General features: G+C 51.1%; 1 protein-coding gene across 2 annotated transcripts; it reads right to left on the bottom strand.

Annotated features, from left to right (window-relative positions):
* Window positions 1–1,436: 1,436 nt before the first annotated feature.
* B9D1 (B9 domain containing 1) lies at window positions 1,437–19,015 on the bottom strand. 2 transcript variants are annotated; one of them, XM_012747871.3, is made up of 7 exons: window positions 18,805–19,015; window positions 17,082–17,150; window positions 13,650–13,761; window positions 5,530–5,626; window positions 4,943–5,005; window positions 2,080–2,147; window positions 1,437–1,756 (listed from the first exon to the last, which is right to left on the bottom strand). In XM_012747871.3, exons 1-7 carry the CDS (start codon window positions 18,865–18,867, stop codon window positions 1,614–1,616), a joined length of 615 nt encoding a protein of 204 aa, XP_012603325.1. In that variant the 5' UTR covers window positions 18,868–19,015; the 3' UTR covers window positions 1,437–1,613. The 2 variants fall into 2 exon arrangements, with proteins under 2 accessions (XP_012603325.1, XP_075850168.1); XM_075994053.1 differs by lacking the exon at window positions 2,080–2,147 and having other exon boundaries at window positions 18,805–18,993.
* Window positions 19,016–19,937: the final 922 nt, after the last annotated feature.

Here is a 19,937-nt window from a genome sequence, read left to right as displayed (position 1 = left end):
TGGGCCGGGGCTTGGTGGTGCTGGTGGCGCGATGCACTGCCAGAGCGGGGAGGGGCCGCTTGGGTCCAGATCTTGGAAGCATAGTTACCAGGAACAAGAAATGGACAGACCATGGGGATGGGTGGCTGCAAGGGGTAGAGGTCAAGATCATTGCAGGTGAGAGGCTGAGGAAGAGGCCACATTGTTGGAAGGATCCTACTGTGGACAGAGTGTTGCCAAGAACGGCTGCAGCAGGACAGTAAGCAAGCAAGGCAGGCAAGGCTGTGGCGGACGCTGACAGGGAGGTGTGATGTGATGGCTTTGCTGCGGGAGGCTGGTGGGAAGGATAAGGGCACTGGAAATGCAGTGGGGGCAGGGACACCCCCAGGCCCACGGTACACTGGGTGTGGGAAGAAAAAGAGACTTTCTTAAAAGGGCTGCAAGGGAGAGCGTGGGTCTCGGTAAGGCCAGAGGTAGAGGGAAGGGGGAGGGACGCAGGTTGCTGAAACGAGGAGCCCGCAGCTGGTGTCTGGGGCCAGGCACCATTCAGAGAAAATGGTCTTAATCATAGGAATTTTGCTGATGACAGGACAGAGTTCCAGAATGCAGTGATTTGGGGGCAGGAGATGGGAGTGCCCTAAAAGTGAGATAATAAAAGGCAGAAAAGGGTCAGTTTGGATAGTCTTAGAGCAAGTTCTGTGACAGCCAGGGCAGCGTGTAGCGTTGAGGTTGAGGGTCTTCAGGCTGGGAGGTGGGAGCTTGGCAGGAGCCCAGGACCCGGCAAGACACACCATGGCTTCCCGTGAACCCCACGAGCGCAGTGTTTAGGCCAATGCACGTCTGCTGAGGAAAGCTCTGTGGCAGGGCAGGGAGGGCTCACCTGAGGTGCCATGTGACGTGCCAGGGCCTTTGCATGGAGCAGGTGAGGAGGTCCAGCCCTGGGCCTCCCGCAGTAGTGTGAACGCGCTTGGCTCCCAGAGGGGCCAGGCGCAGCTCAGAGGCCGGGCTGCCGGCCTGCCAGAAAGCCAGCCAGCAGCCTCCCACCCTGCCCAGGCCGGAGTCCCCAGGGCACCTCGCCATCCAGCTCTGCTAACAGGATTCTCTCCTTCCTGCTGAGGGGTGCTGGTGGGCACAGAGCACGGCTGGCAGGATTGGGGCCAGGCCCTGAAATCCTGGGCGGGGTGCTGTGCCTGGTCCAGGGACGTGGGCGTTGAGGTGCTGAAAGGCCACGCAGCTGTGAGCAGGAGAACCAGGTTATGTCAGAGCTCACGTCCTGGCTGGCCGTCCTGCTGCATGGCCTCTTGACAGCTTCCACCCCGCACAGTGGCCCAGCGTGTGCGGGGCAGGGAGGGGGCGGTGGCGGACCCTGGAGGCTGGGTCAGCAAAGGCTGCGGCCCCACTGGCCTGCTCCCATGGGGGAGGTACTATAGGGGAAAGAGGCAGCCCCAGGCCTGGGCTCTCTGAAAATGTGGCACTTTATTACATAAAACTATTCTGTCCTCCCCAGCCCCACCACAGGCTGTGCTTCAGGCTGATGGGGCAGCGGCCGACTCTGGAGAGACAGCCCTTCAGTATCTGAGAGCTCCTCGGCCTGCCCGGCCAGACTCAGGGTGGGGGCAGAGGGGACAGTGCCTTCACCCAGGGGTACCCTGGGGCATGCTGGGCCCGGGGTCGCTCTGTGTGTCTGCAGGCCGACTGTTGTAGCCCAGCTTCCTCATGTCCTTGGTCACCACGTTGAAGAAGAGGGTGACGAAGCCCTGAGACCGGACGCGGGTCACTGGGGACAGAAGGTCAGCGTCAGGTGGGCCGGGCTGGGGCAGAGACAGACCCCAGCTGCCTTGGGAATCTCTCTGCCTCAGTGTTCTCTTCTGTAAAATGAGGATGACAGTGCCTGGCCTGTGTCCCTCACTGGAAGGCAAAGGGGCTGGAACAAGGACAGACAGACAAACAGATATGGCAAACCCTCTGTTCTTCCACCAGGCCCTCATCTGGGAAAGTTCCTAGGCCAGCTCCAGGTGCTGGGCAGGTCCCAGGCCCTGAGCCCACCTAGTCCCACCCAGGCTCCAACCTGCCTGTGCAGTGGGGGGCATCATGCTTTACCTTCCCGGCCTTCACCCTGAGCCACCACCTTGGGGTCTGTGTACTCGGGCCGCCGTCCCATGAACCAGCTGGGAACACAGGAGAACATGGGTGAGCAGGGCCCCAGCCTGGGTATTCCTGGCCTCAGACACCAGCTCTTCTTGTTTCAGAACCCTGCATCACTCGCCCAACTCTGCCAGGGTCTGTCTTCACGAGCCCACCCGCCCTCTGCCCTCATTTTAACAGCGTCTCTCGTCTGAGTCTCCACACAGCCAGTGGAGGCCTGGCAGGGCATCCACCAGGTCTCAGGTCTCTGCAGCCCCACACGCCACCTCGGCTGCAGTGTCATGTTTTTTCTATCCCAGTCTCCCATGGGTTTGACTCACTGGGGGCTGCAAACTGAGGGATCTGGGGCTGGGTGGGGGTGCAGCCTGAACCTAGGTGGAAATCCCAGAAAGGTGACAGTAGTTTAGTGGGGGAGGGGAGAGAACAGTGACCCCCCCCCCAGCCTCCCAAGGAAGGAGGCTCAAGAGTCTGTGAGTTGGGCAGAGGGCCAGATCTGGGACCCCAGCTTTTCCTCTTAGTAGCCTGGGATCTAGGACAAGTCACCTCCCATCTCTGAGTCTCAATCTTGCCAGCTGTGAAATGGGGATCCTATGGCACCTACCTCATGGGGCGGTGGGGTGAAGGCACTCTGTCAACAGCCAGATAAAACATTACCCCTCCTACCTAGGCGGTGGCCCTGGGATGCTCTGAGGTGACACACTGTCATCTGACTCCACAGGCCGTCCTGCTAAGCCACAGCCCTCAGCCACGAGGGCCTGGGACACCCCTGCGGAGCCGGCTCCAGGGACTGGCGTCCAGGCCACGCCTCCGACACACCCACTCGAGCCGGAAAGAAGACGGTGCACTATTCCCGGCCGGGTGGGTCCGGCAGCCGCGGGCTTCGCCCTGGCGGGCAACCAGGACAGACTCGCGGGCAACCGGCGCCCTCAGCTCCGCAGCTCCGCCCTCGCCGGCCGCCCTCCCCGCGGAGACACCGACCCCTCCTCCCGCACCAGGCTCCAGCGCGGGAGGGGCTCTGGGGAGGGCGGGCCGCTGGTAACCGTGACAACGCATGGCCGTCCGAGCCGCCGGCCAGCCCTTCCGCTGACAAGGGCCAGCCCTGGCTTGCGCCCCTGAAGGCAGGCAGCAGCGCCCACCCGGCCCAGGCTCCAGGGGAGGGTGTCCCGGCAGGGGAGAGTGTGAGAGTGTCCCGGCAGGGAGGGGAGGGGAGGGCTCCCAGCCAGGCGGGGCAGCGCCTCGAGGGAGGGAACTGGGAGTGAAACACCTGGATGCCACTCCAGAAGGGGACAGGCTGGGCGGGCCAGAGCCTCTCTCTGCGACTCCACCCTAGGGCAGGGCTCTGGCAGCACCCGCCTCAGGTGGCTGTGAGGACTGAGGCACCGGGAGCAGTCCCCACTGAGCCCCACGGGTCACAAGTGCTAATACACCGGGCTACCATGCTCCCTGCGTTTCTGATTCTCCCTGGGCTCCACCAGGGCGGTCTGCCCGCGGACCGGGGTGTGAGAGGCAAGACCGGGAGCATGTTCCAGGCAAGGGCCTGGGGCAGGAAGGGCCCAGTGGGCTGGGGAAGCAGGCAGAGCCCCCAGCAGAGCTGTGCAGCGTCCTCAAAAGGGGTGGAGACGCCCCTGCACTGGGCTGCTGTCCCTCAGGCCCAGCACAAACCTCACTGCTCTGAAGGCCATAGGCCTCTGTGGGTACAGAGCCCTCTCCTCAGAGAGCGCCCACCTACAGGCCCATGCGCTTCTGTGGGCCAGGACGGCCATGGAGACTCTCAAAGCTCCTTAATCTTCCCCAAGCCCACAGACGTGCACTGCTCCATTGCGTCCCTGACAGCCCTGTGGGGTGGGTGCTGTCATCTCCAGGTGGCACTGGCCCAAGGCATCTGGTAAAAAAGTCTCTTCCCACACAGCAGCCTCCCAGAGGGGCTCCTAGGGGCAATGGGAACCTAAATTCTTGGGCTGAGGCCAATGGAGACACGGCTGTACCTCCCGCCATAGGCCTCAGAGCTCAGTGAGGCGGCCCCAGCGCTGAGGCTTGATGCCATCCTCTGCCCAGCAGGGCTCTGGCCAGGTCTCACCCAGTACTGGGCAGGCCCAGGGCTCCTTTGCCCCCACCCCCCATCCCCACCTGGACATGGTAAGGGGTAAGACGCCCTCCCCTGGGGCTGCCTCCAGACATCCTGGGCCTCCCGGCAGGCCCTCATGTCCTGGCCCTGCCTGCCTCCCCTGGCATCTCCCCACATCTCCCCTTGCTCACTACTCACCGGCCAGACGTCCTGGCTGCCCCTAACATGCAAGGCCCACACTGAGCTCAAGGCCTGGAACATGCTGTTCCCTGCGCCCGCCATGTTCTCCCCCACCCCCATCTTCCCACTCAGTCTCTCTGCTCAAATGTCAGCTCCTCCCAGAGACCCCGTATGTAAAGGCATTTAGTGACTTACTGAGAAAAGCTCCCCATTATCTTATTACTGTTTTAAGGTGTTCAGCTCATACTGCTGTATCCTGTTTACTACCCTTTAATGTCACAATATGTCATGAGCATTTTTCCATTAGACAAGAGTGTTTCCTCTGCTCCATCCAACACAAAGATTTTTAACAAGGCACAGAGTAAAACTACGTGGACACATGCTGCCAGAACAGCAGCTGTAGGGAGCCCAGTGACTGTCAGCACCCCCGTGGGACCTGTTTCTAGTTGTCCACACTCAATGGAGCAACTTGAAGATCTGAGGAGGTGACCAGGACACAAAGAAGGTTGGAATGTGACACCCATTCCTCCTCTAGATCAGAAAGAGGGCTAGGGGTTAGGGTAGAAAACTCACCTTGTAAACTTTTGCAGTTTAGATGTAGATTCTGGGACAAACATGGGGATGGTCCTCTTGTGTCTGAAACAAACGTTTTCGCAGACAGATGCAGAGCAACAGGTAAGGACAGAGCTGCTGAGCCTCCAGCCAGTAGCGAGCAGCAACACTCCCAGATCAGGCCCGTGCAGCCGCCGCTTGGCTGAGTCAAGGTCAATGCCAACAAATCTAACCTGCGCTGGCTGAGCGCGGGGAGACAGCAGTGACCATCACCAGCCCAGGCCCAGCCTCACCAAGGTCAGAGTCCGTGAGGGTCTTTTTCTTTCAGGGCCCACTCCCTCCCCGCCCCCTGGTGTGCAGCTGTCAGCATGAGCCTCCCCACCCACCTGCGTGCATTTTTTCCCAGATCTGGGCTGCACCCCCCCACCATCCATGCCGAGTTGCCCAGGCCCCTGGGGGGCCCCAGAGGATTCCCAGCCTGACCTGAGACAGATGGGGTGATGCCTGTCCCTAGGACATGCCCTGTTGAGGGTGCCTGGGTCCCAGGTGAGCATGGCCCGGGGAGAGACAGGCTGAGGCCCAGCGACCAGGTCAGAGTGAGGACCTACCGGCCAGGTGAGAAGGGCACGTGCACCGCCCCGTAGCCTCGGACCACGTCGTTCCCGAACACGTCTGGTCCATACACACTGAGCACAATCTGTGGCCCTTGGGAAGGACAAGGCAGGGGGTTGGCAGGTGGGGACACATAGGGAAGGTGCAGGGCAGAGAATAGGGGGTGTTGGGCTGAATCACAGGATGGTGCTGAAAGCCCTGGGGCTGCAGGCTGAAGGAAGGCAGGAACAGATGTGGGAACCTGGACTGCACCAAGGGCTTCTGCCCACCCTGGTACCGCCCGTGCCTACAGTGTTGCCTGGGCAGGCACTTTCCACCACCCCTCTCACAGCTGGGGAGACAGAACCAAAATGTTGTCCCTACTCTGTGCAGGCCCTGTGCCAGGCACTGGTCCCTAGCAGTGATCAGAGCAGATGAAGGGCCTGCCTGCTCTCTGGGAGCTTCCTTCCTGATAGAGATGGTCACAGTCAAACACGCACCAGACAGGCTCACAGGACTGGGGCGAGGGGGTTGGTTTGGGGGTGTCTAAGAGAAGTTAGAGAGAAAACGAAGACCTTCTGGGAGGCTGCCTTTAAAAATTAACAATGACGCCTGTTTCCTGCTAACACCAGGTCACATTAGGTGCTTTCACCTCACTGGTTTCTCTGTCCTCTACATGTAGGAGAGAGATCATTGTCCCAGGTGGAAGGTGAGGCAGTGAGGCCCAGGAAGAGCCCGGAGGTGGCCTGCCAGGCTCCAATCCTGCCACCAGTGTGACCTCAGGCAAGTTACCTAACCTCTCTGCCCCTCAGTTTCCTCATCTCTGAAACACCTGGCATGCAGCCTATGAGTAGTAAGCGCTCATGAAATATTAGGGTCAGGTTCTCACCTCCCTCCACTAGACCCCACCAAAGGTGACCACTCTTCTTAAGTGCAGGAAACCAACTCTTTACTTTTCTTTAAGGCTTCACTGCCAAAGAATGCATCCCACACATGGTACTTTAGTTTTACCCATGTTTTTATAACTTTATATAAAAGGAATCATAGGCTGGGTGCAGGGGCTCACGTCTATAACCCCAGAACTTTGGGAGATTGAAGTTGGGGATTGCTTGAAGCCAGGAGGTTGAGACCAGCATGAGCGACATAGTGAGACTTTGTCTCTACAGAAAAAAAAAAAAAAAATTAGCCAGGCATGGTAGCGCACAGCTGTATTCCCAGCTACTTGGGAGGCAGAGGCAGAAGGATGGCTTGAGCCTGTGAATCTGAGCTATGATGACACCACTGCACTCCAACATGGGCAACAACAGAGTGCAACCCTGTCTCAAAAAAAAAAAAAAAAAAAAAGGAAACATGTAGTATGTATATTTTTGTACTTAGCCTCTTTAATTCAACATTACGTTTGTGAGATTCACTCAAATGGCTTCATCTACAGGGGTTTGCTAATTTTCAACGCTGTATTATATTCTACCATCAAAATATGCCACAGTAACCATTCACTCTAGTGCTGAGGGACAGGTAGTCTGTCCCTCCTCTGGGGGTTGTGGCACACAGTGAGGTGATGAGCTCTGTTGCATAGGCTCTTGGCACACTTCTCTGCTGGGTGTACACCCAAGAAGGGCATCGTAGCACAGGGCATGTCTATGTTCCCTTCTTAAAGGTAACAAACACCAACCTGCATTCTCCCCAGCAGTGCCATCTGAGCTCCTGCTACTCTACCTTGTCAAAACTTGGCATTATCAATCTTTTAAATTTGAGTTATTCTTTTTTTTTTTTAAGACAGAGTTGCCCAGGCTAGAGTGCCATGGTGTCAGCCTAGCTCACTGTAACCTCAAACTCCTGGGCTCAAGTGATCCTCCTTTTTTAGCCTCCCACGTAGCTGGGATTACAGGCACATGTCACCACATCTGGCTAATTTTTTCTATTTTTAGTTGTCTGGCTAATTTTTTTTCTATTTTTAGTAGAGATGGGGTCTTGCTCTTGCTCAGCTCTTGCTTTTATATTCTCTCGAACTCCTGAGCTCAAGCAGCCCTCCTGCCTCAGCCACTCAGAGTGCTGAGATTACAGGCGTGAGTCACCTCGCCTGGCCAAATTTGAGATATTCTAATGAGAGAATAGTGGTAGCTCACTGTAGGTTTAATATGCATTCCTTAATTTTTTTTCTCAACAAAATAAGGTTGAGACCTCTTCTTGTTTCTTGGTCACTTGGCTGTCCTCTTTTGTGAAGAACCTGCTCACGTCTCTTGCCCAGCTTTCTACTAGATGCTTTTCTTGTTGCTTTTCAGTATGTACGTACGTGCGCATGACCTGTGACTTGTCTTTTCACTCTTAATGACATCTCTGGATGAACAGAAGCCCTTGATTTTAATACAGTCAACTTCATTTATCTTCTCCTTTAAGGAGTCCTTAGAAAATCTTCCATTACTCTGATATCATGCTATAGGCTCCCACACTATCTTCCTGATGCTTATCATCTTGTCCTTCACATTTGGACTTACATATGCATGCAAAAAACTAACTTATATATGTGCGGTCAGGCTTCATTTTTTTATCCCATTGTCCCAGCACCATTTACTGGAAAGACCCTCCTTTCTATAACCTACTCTGCTTGCTACCTTTGTCATGAACCAACACGTGCTTAGGTCTGTCTTGGGGGTCTCTATGGATCTCTTTGTGCCAAAACTACATTGTCTTAATTACTGTGCTTTATAACTAAACCTTGATAGCAGGTAGAACATATTTTACATTTTGATATTATTATATCTTGTTATATTTTGATATTATTGTAAAGAACATATGTATTTTGAAAATATTTTCTATTTATTGCTGGTATACAAGAAGCAATTGATTTTTATACAGCAATCGTGCTGTTCTATTAATTCTAATAATTTAGCTATAGATTATTTTTGAAATTCTATATGATTATGTCATATGTGAATAATGACTATTTTTTTTTCCTTTCTAATTCTTATAGCATTTACTTGTACAATGTTGGTGGTAATAACAAGCATTTTCATCTCAGAAGAAAATCTTTCAACATTTTACTAGTAAAAGTGGTATTTGCTCTAAGCTTTTGTAGATAACCTTTATCAGATTAAGGAAGTTTGCTTCTATTTCTAGTTTACTAAGCTTTTATCATGAATGGATGTTGAATTTTATCATGTGTTTTCTTCATTTATGGGGATGATCATGACTTTTCTTCTTTTTAATGTGGGAATCACACTGGTTGATTTTAGATGTCATATAAGGTTTGTATTTTTTTAATAAACCCTTCTCATGATATATTATCCTTTTTATATCTTGCTAGATTCAGTTTGTAAATATTTTGTTTGAGATTTTTGGAAGTGTTCATGAGTGAGTTCCTTTTTAATATCTTCAACAGGCATTCGAATCAAAATAATGCTGATCTAAAAAAATGAGTTAGGGAATGTTTAATCTTTTTGGTTCTAAGAGTTTTGTGTAAGTAAGCCTGGTGTTATTTTTTCCTTAAATATTTACTGGAATTCACTAAAAAGACATTTGGGCGTAGAGTTTTGTGAGAAAATTGCTAAATTATAGATTCAATTTAATAGATACAGGACTACTCATATTCTCTTTTTGTGTCAGTTTTGGTAGTTATATTTTTCTAGGAATTTGACCATTTTTTCTAACTTGCCAAATGTTTAGCAAATAGCTGTTCTTAATATCTTTTCATTGTCTGCAAAATCTGTGATTATGTCCCTTTTTTCATTCTTGCCATTTCTGTCTTCTCTTATTGATCATCTTAACCTGCACATTTCAATTGTAAAAAACAACTTTTTTCGTTTATTTTTTTGAATCGAGATGTGAGAAGGTAACCTGTCTTTTTCATCTTCTCTAATGTAAATGTGCTTTCTGTTAATTTCTGCTCTTTTTCATTCTTATACTTCCTTTGGGTTTAATTTGCTGTTATTTTACTAATTTCTTTTTATTTTTTTATTTTAGCGTATTATGGGGGTACAAGTGTTAAGGTTACATATATTGCTCATACTCCCCTCCCCCCTTACTAATTTCTTAAGATGGTGCTTAGAGTACTAATTTTCCAGCCTATCTTCTTTTCTAACATATGCAATTAAAACTACAAAATTTCCTTGTAACCAGGATTTTAACTGTCCCCTACAAGTTTAAATAGCCTAAGTACTTTCACCATAATTCAATTCAAAATTCCATTATTCTATTATTATTTCTTCTTTGACATATGGGTTATTCTTATAAGTGATTTTCTTTTTTTTTTTTTTTTTTGAGACAGAGTCTCACTGTGTTGCCGGGGCTAGAGTGCCATGGCGTCAGCCTAGCTCACAGCAACTTCAAACCCCTGGGCTCAAGTGATCCCCCTGCCTCAGCCTCCCAAGTAGCTGGGACTACAGGCATGCACCACCATGCCTGGCTAATTTTTTTTTCTATGCATATTTTTAGTAATTTCTTTCTATTTTTAGTAGAGATGGGGTCTCGCTCTTGCTCAGGCTGGTCTCAAACTCCTGAGCTCAAACGATCGCCAGCCTCGGCCTACCAGAGTGCTAGGATTATAGGTGTGAGCCACCACGCCCGGCCTATAAGTGATTTTCTTATCTTTTAAACATAAGGTGATTTTCTCATTAACTTTTGGTTATTGATCCCTAACTTAATTTCACTATGGCCAAAGAAAATATTCCACTCCCCCAGAAAAGGTGAAAGAGTTTCCCAGTGAATCCTTGATTACTCACTACCTAGATTACCATAACGACTGACTATGCTAGCTTTAGCACGTATCTTTCCATGCTTCAATCTATCCTACTTATTGTGAGGAATTTCAAAGTTGCAGATATCTGTATACTTTCTCTTTAAAACAGTTTTTAAGGCCAGGCCTGGTGGCTCTCGCCTGTAATCCTAGCACTCTGGGAGGCCGAGGCGGGTGGCTCGCTCAAGGTCAGCAGTTCGAAACCAGTCAGAGCAAGAGCGAGACCCCATCTCTACTAAAAATAGAAAGAAATTAATTGGTCAACTAAAAATATATAGAAAAAATTAGCCGGGCATGGTGGCGCATGCCTGTAGTCTCAGCTACTCAGGAGGCTGAGGCAGGAGGATTGCTTGAGCTCAGGAGTTTGAGGTTGCTGTGAGCTAGGCTGACGCCATGGCACTCTAGCCAGGGCAACAGAGTGAGACTCTGTCTCAAAAAATAAATAAATAAATAATAAAACAGTTTTTAAGTTAAAATTTTTTTTAATTCTTACGGGTATATAATAGTTGTATGTGTACTTTTTTTTTTTTTTTTGACACAAAGCTGTCACCTAGGCTAGAATGCAACGGCTTCATCACAGCTCACAGCAACCTCAAACCCTTGGGCTCAAGCCATTCTCCTGCCTTAGCCTCCCAAGCTGGGACAACAGGTGCACACCACCAAGCCTGGCTAAATTTTTTTCCTATTTTTGTAGAGATGGGGTCTTGCTCTTGCTCAGGATGGTCTTGAACTCCTGGCCTCAAGTGATCCCCTCCCACCTTGGCCTCCCAGAGTGCTAGGAATGAGCCACCTTGCCCAGCCAGCGTACACTTTCTTTAAAATACTTCACTATGTATATCATTAACTAGAGCTCAACATTTTTTCATAGTTCTGGAGATGAAATTTACACACAACAAAACACACAAGTCTTAAGTATACTATCCAATGGATTTTGACAAATACACACACCAGTGTGACCCAAATCCAGTTGCTTTAAAGATTTTCTTTTCATCTTTAGTTTTCAACTGTTTTATTATTATGCATCTAGGCATGGATTTCTTACATTTAGCCTGGATGAGGTTTGTCTTTTTGAATCTGTGGCTTAATGTCTTTCATCATTTTTGGGGAAAACTGCAGCTATTTATCCCTTCCAATATTGCCTCTGTCTCGTTCTCTCTCCTCTCCTAGGATTCCAATCACATACTGTAGACTTACTATTAATATATTGTCTCCTGCTCTCTCATCTATATTTTCTATTCTTGTATTTCACTGCAGATATGTTCCTTTGACTGGGCTTTCAGTGTATCATTATCTCTTCAGTTATGTCTAATCTGCTGAGCTACTTTTGGTTATCATATTTTTCAGTTCTAGAATTTCTATTAGAATCTTATAAAAATGTCAGATACTCTAGTTCTCTGCCATAATTGTCAATATTATATCTCTTTTTGTCATGGTAAGAATGTATCTGACAATTCTAGCATCTGGAGTTCCTGTTTGTCTCTTGCCTTATTTTTGCTGGTTATCCTTCATATTATTTTGATGTGCCTCTTATTATATATGCCAGACATTATATTTGAAAAAATATAGCAATTTGAGGTTTCCTGTTTGCTTTTTCCAGGTGGCTTGGCTATAACAGTTTTGGAGCTTAATCCAAAAATCAGGGGGTTGAAATGATCAGAGGCCAGGCTGCCATCCCCGTGAGGCTGCTCTATTCCCATCTCCCCCTTATTTCTAGGGCAGCTCTTTGAGGCCTTAACCCAAGTTGCAAAGATTTCCCTGAGGCCCTCTGCCCCACCAACCCCTTGAAGGGTTCTGAACATTAGTCTTTGTCCCCTGGGCCTAGAGAGGCTGTCAAAGGTCTTGATCAGTCTCCCAGTCACCTCTGTTGGAATCAGCAAACACTCTTAGGGGAGATGCAACTGGGGTCACATCTCTGGATTTCTGTTCTCCTGGATCTTGCCTGGTAGATCTCCACTACTTTGCTAACTTCTGAAGCCTTCAAGGTAGTTGTGTTTTGTTTTTGTTTTTAGTATTTTATTCACTTCTCTTAGCTGCCTTCAACAGGAGCAGGCTGTTCCTATCACTTGGTGCATTGTTCCAGGAAGTCTACCAAAGCTCTTACTCAGGGATGATGAGAGCAGGGTGGACATCCCTGCCCAGAGGGACCACAGGAAGCCCCTGCTCCAGAACCTCAGCACCCTGGTGAACCTGGACCCAGGCCACATGAAGTAGAAAGGCCTGGACTATGAAATAAGATGGAGCTGAATTCAAATCCACACTCGGCTACTAGCTAGAAAGCAGAAGGCAAGTGATACCAGTTTTGAGTCTCAGTTTCCCAAGATGGGAAAAGAAATGGAGAGAAGTCTGTCTGCCAGATAGGACTAGGAAGCTTGGACAAGTCCACCTAAAGTATTCATAGCCCCCATGGAGCCTAACCCCAAGGTTTGCATATAGTAGGTACTTATTAAGTGAAAGTAAACAATTAGAATGATGAATAATGACTAAAGTAGGAGGTGAACATTGCAATCAAGGAAGTCCTTGGGAAGGAAGTAGGAGGTAGGATGTGGGAAGTATATCTGGGCAGAGGGAACAGCATGAACAAAGACTCAGAAAAGGGCACTTGAGGCCTAGCACAGGAGGAGCAGAGTGTTAGGGTCTGGCTGGAACACAACAGGCTATGGGAAGTCAAGAGCCACAGCGTCACATCTCTAGGCCAGATGGCTGCCTGGTTATCATGTTTTTATGTACAGCCCAGTTTCTACACTGGGCTCAGGGATCTGCCCTTCACTGGCACAGTGACTAGCAAAGGTGTCCATTGGGGCCTGACCTCATCCACTTTGAACTTGCATGAGGCCAGCAGCACAGCATTTAGAAGATGAAACTAAGGCCGGGCGTGGTGGCTCACGCCTGTAATCCTAGCTCTCTGGGAGGCCGAGGCGGGCGGATTGCTCGAGGTCGGGAGTTCGAAACCAGCCTGAGCAAGAGTGAGACCCCGTCTCTACTATAAATAGAAAGAAACTAATTGGCCAACTAATATATATAGAAAAAATTAGCCGGGCATTGTGGCACATGCCTGTAGTCCCAGCTACTTGGGAGGCTGAGACAGAAGGATCGCTTGAGCCCAGGAGTTTGAGGTTGCTGTGAGCTAGGCTGACGCCACGGCACTCACTCTAGCCTGGGCAACAAAGCGAGACTCTGTCTCAAAAAAAAAAAAAAAGAAGATGAAACTGGGCTGGAGTGGGGATTGGGAAGAAGGAAAAGGGCAGGTGGCCAGAGAGAGAACATCAAAGGCTGGTGCAAGAGCCCAGATAACAGGTAGTGATGACATGAATGTGGACACTGGGGGGTGAGACGAGGCAGAGGCTGCCCTGGGAGTGCTGCGTGCAAGCTCTGGGCCCCTGTCCCCCAGGGCCTCTGCAGACTCACAGCCAAAAGGGTTGGTGCTTTTAAAGGTGATGTCGATGGGAAAGTTCCACACCAGTGCTTGGCATGCATCTCGGCTCTTGGATGTGATCTGTGAGATGCCCTCCTCCAGACCCTGTGGGGACAATGACAGAGTCAACTGGTGTCTGAGCACCAGGCTGCCATGGCTCCCCCCCTTGTCTTGGGTGGGCAGATGCCAGGGCTGTTTCCTCAGCTACCTTCTACCAAGACATCCAAAACAAGGGGACTAAGAAGTAACAGAGCACCCCTTAGTCTGGTACTTTAATGCATTACCTTATCAAAGCGTGACAATGCAGGAGGCCAGCCACTCTCCCAGGAACTAGATCCTGTCCCCTCTTGCCTCACTGAAGGCAATGGCACCGACACTGTCTCCACTGTCCCTCCTACACCACCATTCTCACTTGGGCATCCCCCTTGTCATACACGTATATACGATTTTCTCAATCACAAGTGATCTCTCCTGATTCTACCTCCTCCTCCACCTGCCTGCTGATTCTTTCCTCCCCTTTATGGCAAAACCCTTCAAAAGAGTTGTCACACTCACCAGCTCCAATTTCTCCTCTGCTGTTTTTTCATGAACCCACTGCAATCTGACTACTGGCTCCCCCACTCTACCAAAGGGGTTTTTCAAATAACACCAATGACCTTGACATTGCTATATCCACGGTCATTTCTGTCCTCATTTTGACTCATCAGAAGCATCTGACACAGCTGATCACTTCTGGATTTGATTTGATCTGCTTCTTTTTTTTATTTTTTTTGAGACAGAGTCTTGCTCTGTTGCCCAGGCTAGAGTGAGTGCCGTGGCATCAGCCTAGCTCACAGCAACCTCAAACTCCTGGGCTCAAGCAATCCTGCTGCCTCAGCCTCCCAAGTGGCTGGGACTACAGGCATATGCCACCATGCCCGGCTAATTTTTTCTATATATATTAGTTGGCCAATTGATTTCTTTCTATTTATAGTAGAGACGGGGTCTCGCTCTTGCTCAGGGTGGTTTAGAACTCCTGACCTTGAGCAATTTGCCCACCTTGGCCTCCCAGAGAGCTAGGATTACAGGCGTGAGCCACCACGCCCGGCCTGATCTGCTTCTTGATACACTTTCTTCCCTTGCTTCTAGATCTTTCTACCTCATGAGTTGGCTCCTACTCAGTCGCTCTTGCCAGTCCCTTCTCAGCGTTGCATGTCCTGAGGCTGCATATCTGGCGGCTCCTCTACCTGTCTTGCTGATCACACAGCTTTCAATGTGGTCTAGAAGTTGACAATTCCCAAATTCATGTCTCCAGCCTGGTCCTCGCCTCTGAACTCCAGATCAGCATCGCCTCATCTCCCACTGCCAACCTTGCATCTCCACTTGGATATCAAGTGGGCATCTCAACCATGACCTATGCCAGGCTGAGCTCTAGGAAGCTGTCCCAAATCTGCTCTATCCATAGTCGTCTCACTGAAGGCAGCTCTCTACTTCCAGGTGCTCAGCCTAAAAACCTTGGTGTGATTTGTAACCCCGCTTTCTCTCATACCCCACATCTGTCCAACAGGAAAACCTGCTGGCTCAATCTTCAAAGTATGCCTGCAATCCAACCGCCCCTCACCGCCCATTGCTGCCGCCCTGCTCCGCCCACATGTGCTGCTGTCACAGCCAGCTGGTCCTGCTTTTGCCCTTGTACCTGCAATTTATTCTCAGCACAAAAGCCAGAGGGATCTTTTTAAAACATGAGTCAGATCACTTTCTTCCATGTTCAAAACTCTCCAATGAGGCAGTAATCTGGGAGGCTGAGGCAGGAGGACAGCTCACAGTGAGGAGTTCAAAACCAGCCTGAGCAAGAGCGAGAGCCCATTTCTACTTAAAAAATAGAAAGAATTTAATTGCCCAGCTAAAAATATATAGAAAAAATTTAGGCCGGGCGCGGTGGCTCACGCCTGTAATCCTAGCACTCTGGGAGGCCGAGGCGGGCAGATTGCTCAAGGTCAGGAGTTCAAAACCAGCCTGAGCGAGACCCCGTCTCTACCATAAAAATAGAAAGAAATTAATTGGCCAACTAATATATATATATAAAAATCAGCCGGGCATGGTGGCTTGTGCCTGTAGTCCCAGCTACTCGGGAGGCTGAGGCAGGAGGATCGCTTGAGCCCAGGAGTTTGAGGTTGCTGTGAGCTAGGCTGACACCATGGCACTCACTCTAGCCTAGGCAAGAAAGCGAGACTCTGTCTCAAAAAAAAAAAAAAAAAAAAAATTTAGCTGGGCATGGTGGCACATGCCTGTAGTCCCAGCTACTCGGGAGGCTGAGGCAGGAGAATCGCTTAAGCCCAGGAATCTGAGGTTGCTGTGAGCTAGGCTGATGTCACAGCACTCTAGCCCAGGCAAAAGAGTGAGACTCTGTCTCAAAAAAACAAAAAAAACACAACTCTCCAATGAGGTCCCATCTCCCCTTGAGTAAAGGTCCTTACTTTGACCTTCTAAACCCCACAGGATCTGCCACCCTGTGCCTCCCTGCCCCAGGGCCTTTGCACTCTCTGCTCCTTTTGCCTGGAAAGTTCTTTCCACTTGCTTGTTCCCTCACTTCCTTCAGGCCTTTGCTCAAAAGTCACATTTTCAGTGAGGCCTTCTCTGGCTGCCTTGAGTGCAGCTTCCATCTTACCCTTTAGTCCTCTTGCTTCCTGGCTTCATTTCCCCTCAGCACTTCTTATTAGCTAAATACTAGAATATGAGCTATTGATTATCTGCCCCCTCCCCCCAACAAGAGAGAAAGCAGACCACAGGAAGACAGGACTTCTGTCTGGCTGTTCACCACTGTATCCCCAGCACCCAGAAGACTCTCAGTCAACAGTCTGTCAATGAATGGGTGAAGGGAAAATAAGTATTATCATCTCAGTTGTACAAGTAAGGAAACTGAGGCTCAGGAGGTTAAATAAGTTGAGCCTCGGTTTCTTAAACTGACGTGAGGATTAAATAAGCGCTTTGCAAATAGTAATGTGTGGTGCTGGCCAAAGTGGCACTACCGTCCCTCTCCTGTGGAGACAGGCTGCCCCTTGGGAAGTCTCAGCAAGAGAGTGCCTGTTCTGCCTTCTGACTCTCCAGCGCCCTCCTCAGCGGGTGAGGAGAGGCCAAACAGTGAGGGGACTGGCCTGGAGTGTCTACAGCCCAGCTGCTTCCCGGAGACCCTGGCCATGTGGTCTTCTTTGCTGCCACACGTAAGTTCACAGGATCGGGTATGTGAGTGAGTGCAGTCTTGGGGGACGGACTGGGGAGCCCCACAGTGGCTGTGCTCTATGCTCTAGCTTTACCAGGAACAAACTAAGGTTTGGGTTCCCTCTGAACTTGGTGTCTACCTCCAATGGGTTCTGAACGCAGAGAGGAAGGGTGTGATAAACACCTTTGGAAACCACAAGTCATGAAGGCCCAAGAGTCCAGCTTACCGCTGTGGGGGCCCAGTCCTGGCCGTACACAAAGCAGTACTTGCAGTAGAGGTTGTCGAACTCTGGAAACTGTGGGAAAAGCATACATGGATTCTATTTACTGGTACTCATGCAGAGGCCAGCCCATCTGCTAGCAGCCGATAGCAATTCTGAACATGAGGCACCTGGGCTGGCGTCTCAGAGACAGCTGGGGATGCGGACATGGAGTTTAGTGGAGGGGCTGGGGACCCGGATGTGGGAGAGTCCTGAGCTGCCGCCACCCCTGGGCTTGAGCCTTGTCTGATATGCCCTTCATCCGGAAGACTCCTGTTCATCCCTCAAGACATATCCTGCTGGGAGCCTGCCCCAACTCCCAGGCTGGTTTAAGGGCTATTTCTTGGCTCTGTCAGCCCCTGTGCTTTCTTCCATGAACACACTAATTGCCTGTGTGTTTATGTCTGTCAGCTCTACTAGACTGTGAACAAGGAACAGGTTTGATGCCTTTCTGTGTCCCCAGTGCCTTGCACAAGGGTGGGCACAGACTAAGGGAATGGTGCTGAAGTGAAAGGTCTGGGAACCTGGGAAGCCATCAGGACATGCTTGGCTGGAGCTGAGGGCTTGGAGAGAGGGAGGGGCCCAGCACAGAGGGAGAAGGAACTGTGTGTGTGAGTGTGGTGGTGGGGTGCTGAGAGCACAGACGCATGTGACCCGGCCCAGATGAGAGCCCCTAATGGTATAGAGCAGGAGAAAAGGGGAAGATGGTCTGAGGCATGAGGCCAGGGCAGAGGAGGAGGGGGAGCACAGGGCTGCACGCCTGATGAAACAGGAAAGCAGGAGACACCTACTAAGCATAAGGCCCTGTCAGAGCTGTCCCTGAACTAAGTTAATCCTCACAATAATATAAATAATAAACACTATCTCCAGTAGCCTGGAAGGACAGTGTAGCAAAGCTTTGAGGTCAGACAGACCTGGGTTCAGTTCCCAGCTATGCCACTTCCTTTGGGGAAGTCTTCCCAGATGTGAAAGGTGGATGTTAGTGATACCTACCGCACAAGGCTATTGTAAGGATTGGATAAAAGGTGCTGAGCATGGAGTTTGGTGCATAGCAAGGACTTGTTGAATGTTGAGTGTTTTGTTGTCATTAGAGATGGTGTCTTGCTATCTTCCCCATGCTGGTCTCAAACTCCTGGCCTCAAGTGATCCTCCTGCCTCCAACCTCTTAAAGTGTTGGGATTACAGGGGCCCTGAGCCTTGCCTAGTTTATATTTACTTATAATAAGTGGTTCTTATAAAGCATAGGAGGATGGAGAGTGGGTATGGTTGGACACGCGCACACAATTCTTGCATCTGACTAACCTAGGCATCCAGATTCTAACTCTAGTTCACCCTGGGGGTTCTGAGCGCGGGGCACTCCCTGCGCAGGGCATGCGGCGAGGATCCTCCTGCTGCACCCGGGAGGCTCTGGCCCGTGAATCAACCAAGTGGGCGCGATAACAGCCAGGGCCACAGGCTTGGCCGAGTGTGATCTCCGTGCTAGGTCTGTTTCCACACCTGCCCACCGAGGCTAGCGATTCCCAGCGACCTCGCGCCAAGCCTCTCAAACGCTTGCTCCCCTCCCCCGCCTAACCGAGGCACGGAGGAATGACATGGCTCTCCGGGAACCACACAGCAGCCCAGGGGATTACGGGAAAGGCCCCTGGAGGGTGCTGGGGGGCGGGCCTCGGCGGGGTCCACAGCCGCTTACCTGGGCGCTCTCCACTTGCCCGTTGACCATGAGTAGGAAAACGCTAGGACCCGCGGCCGCCATGGAGGGTTGGGGGTTCGAAAGACCGGCCTAGGCCGAGCGCGGTTGCTAAAGAGGCGCCAGGGTTGCCCTAGAAACAGACGGCGTGGCGCGCGGGACGCGTTTCTCCGCAGCTACACCTTCGCGAAAGCTACTGCCTGCGTGTGTGGCAATGCGCAAGCGCAGTCAGTGGGCCCCGCCAGGAGGGGCGGAACCGCGTGAGAGGCGGGGCCTAGCGGGGCGGGGCTCCGCGCCCCACCCCTGTCTGGGGCTGCTAGGACCCTCCGCGAGACCTAGGGCGGCAGCCTTGACGGGTGGGGTAGGACCCGGCCCACCGCAGCCAGTTACGCCCGCAGGGCCGTCTGTCCACTCTGACTCGACCCTGCTCGGCCCCGACGCGCGGCGACGAAAAGAGCGGGGTCACGGGGAGACACGCCCATGACTCAAGCCTGCCGGAAGCCGTGTTTAAAATACCCTTCGGCCACTAGGTGGCGCTGTGTCCCTGCGGGGGCGTGGGGATGGCGTGGGGAAGCTGCCCCGGCTAAAGCTTGCAGGCACGGTGCTCATAGGAGGGTCCCCAGCTGGGGCCAGGCAGCTTGCATCAGGTGGAGGGGGTGCGTCCTTGTGACTTTTAAAAAAAAGTTCTATTTTTATTTTTTTGAGACAAGAGTCTTGCTCTGTCACCTGGCTAGAGTGCGGTGGTGTCATAGCTCACAGCAACCTCAAACTCCTGGGCTTAAGTGATCCTCCTGCGTCAGTCTCTGGAGTAGCTGGGACTACAGGTGCATGCCACCACACCGGGCAAATTTTTCTATTTTTAGTAGAGACAGGGTCTTCTCTTGCTCAGACTGGTCTCCAACTCCTGATCTCAAGTGCTCCTCCTGCCCCAGCGTCCCAGAGTGCTGGGATCACAGGCAAGAGACACAGCGCCCGGCTAATTTTTCTGTTTTTGGTAGAGACGGGGTCTTGCTCAGGCTGGTCTGGAACTCCTGAGCTCAAAAAGTCCTCCTGCCTCAGGCTCCCAGGGTGCTAGGATTATAGGTGAGAGCAATGGTGCCCAGCCAGAGAAAAAATTTATTAAACAAACTTGAGGA

Source organism: Microcebus murinus, chromosome 18 (genome assembly GCF_040939455.1).
Source record: "Microcebus murinus isolate Inina chromosome 18, M.murinus_Inina_mat1.0, whole genome shotgun sequence".
NCBI classification, from domain to species: Eukaryota; Metazoa; Chordata; class Mammalia; order Primates; family Cheirogaleidae; genus Microcebus; species Microcebus murinus.
This window is presented reverse-complemented; position numbering and strand designations above follow the sequence as displayed.

Bases quoted from the DNA above. Each gene is read 5' to 3' on its own strand.
- B9D1 (XM_012747871.3), bottom strand. From the start codon at position 18,867: ATGGCGGCCGCGGGTCCTAGCGTTTTCCTACTCATGGTCAACGGGCAA. The intron at 17,151-18,804 runs GTAAGCGGCTGT...CTTTTCCCACAG, and splicing joins GGCAAGTGGAGAGCGCCCAG to TTTCCAGAGTTCGACAACCT. The intron at 5,627-13,649 runs GTGAGTCTGCAG...GTCCTTCCCAAG, and splicing joins AAGCACCAACCCTTTTGGCT to GGCCACAGATTGTGCTCAGT.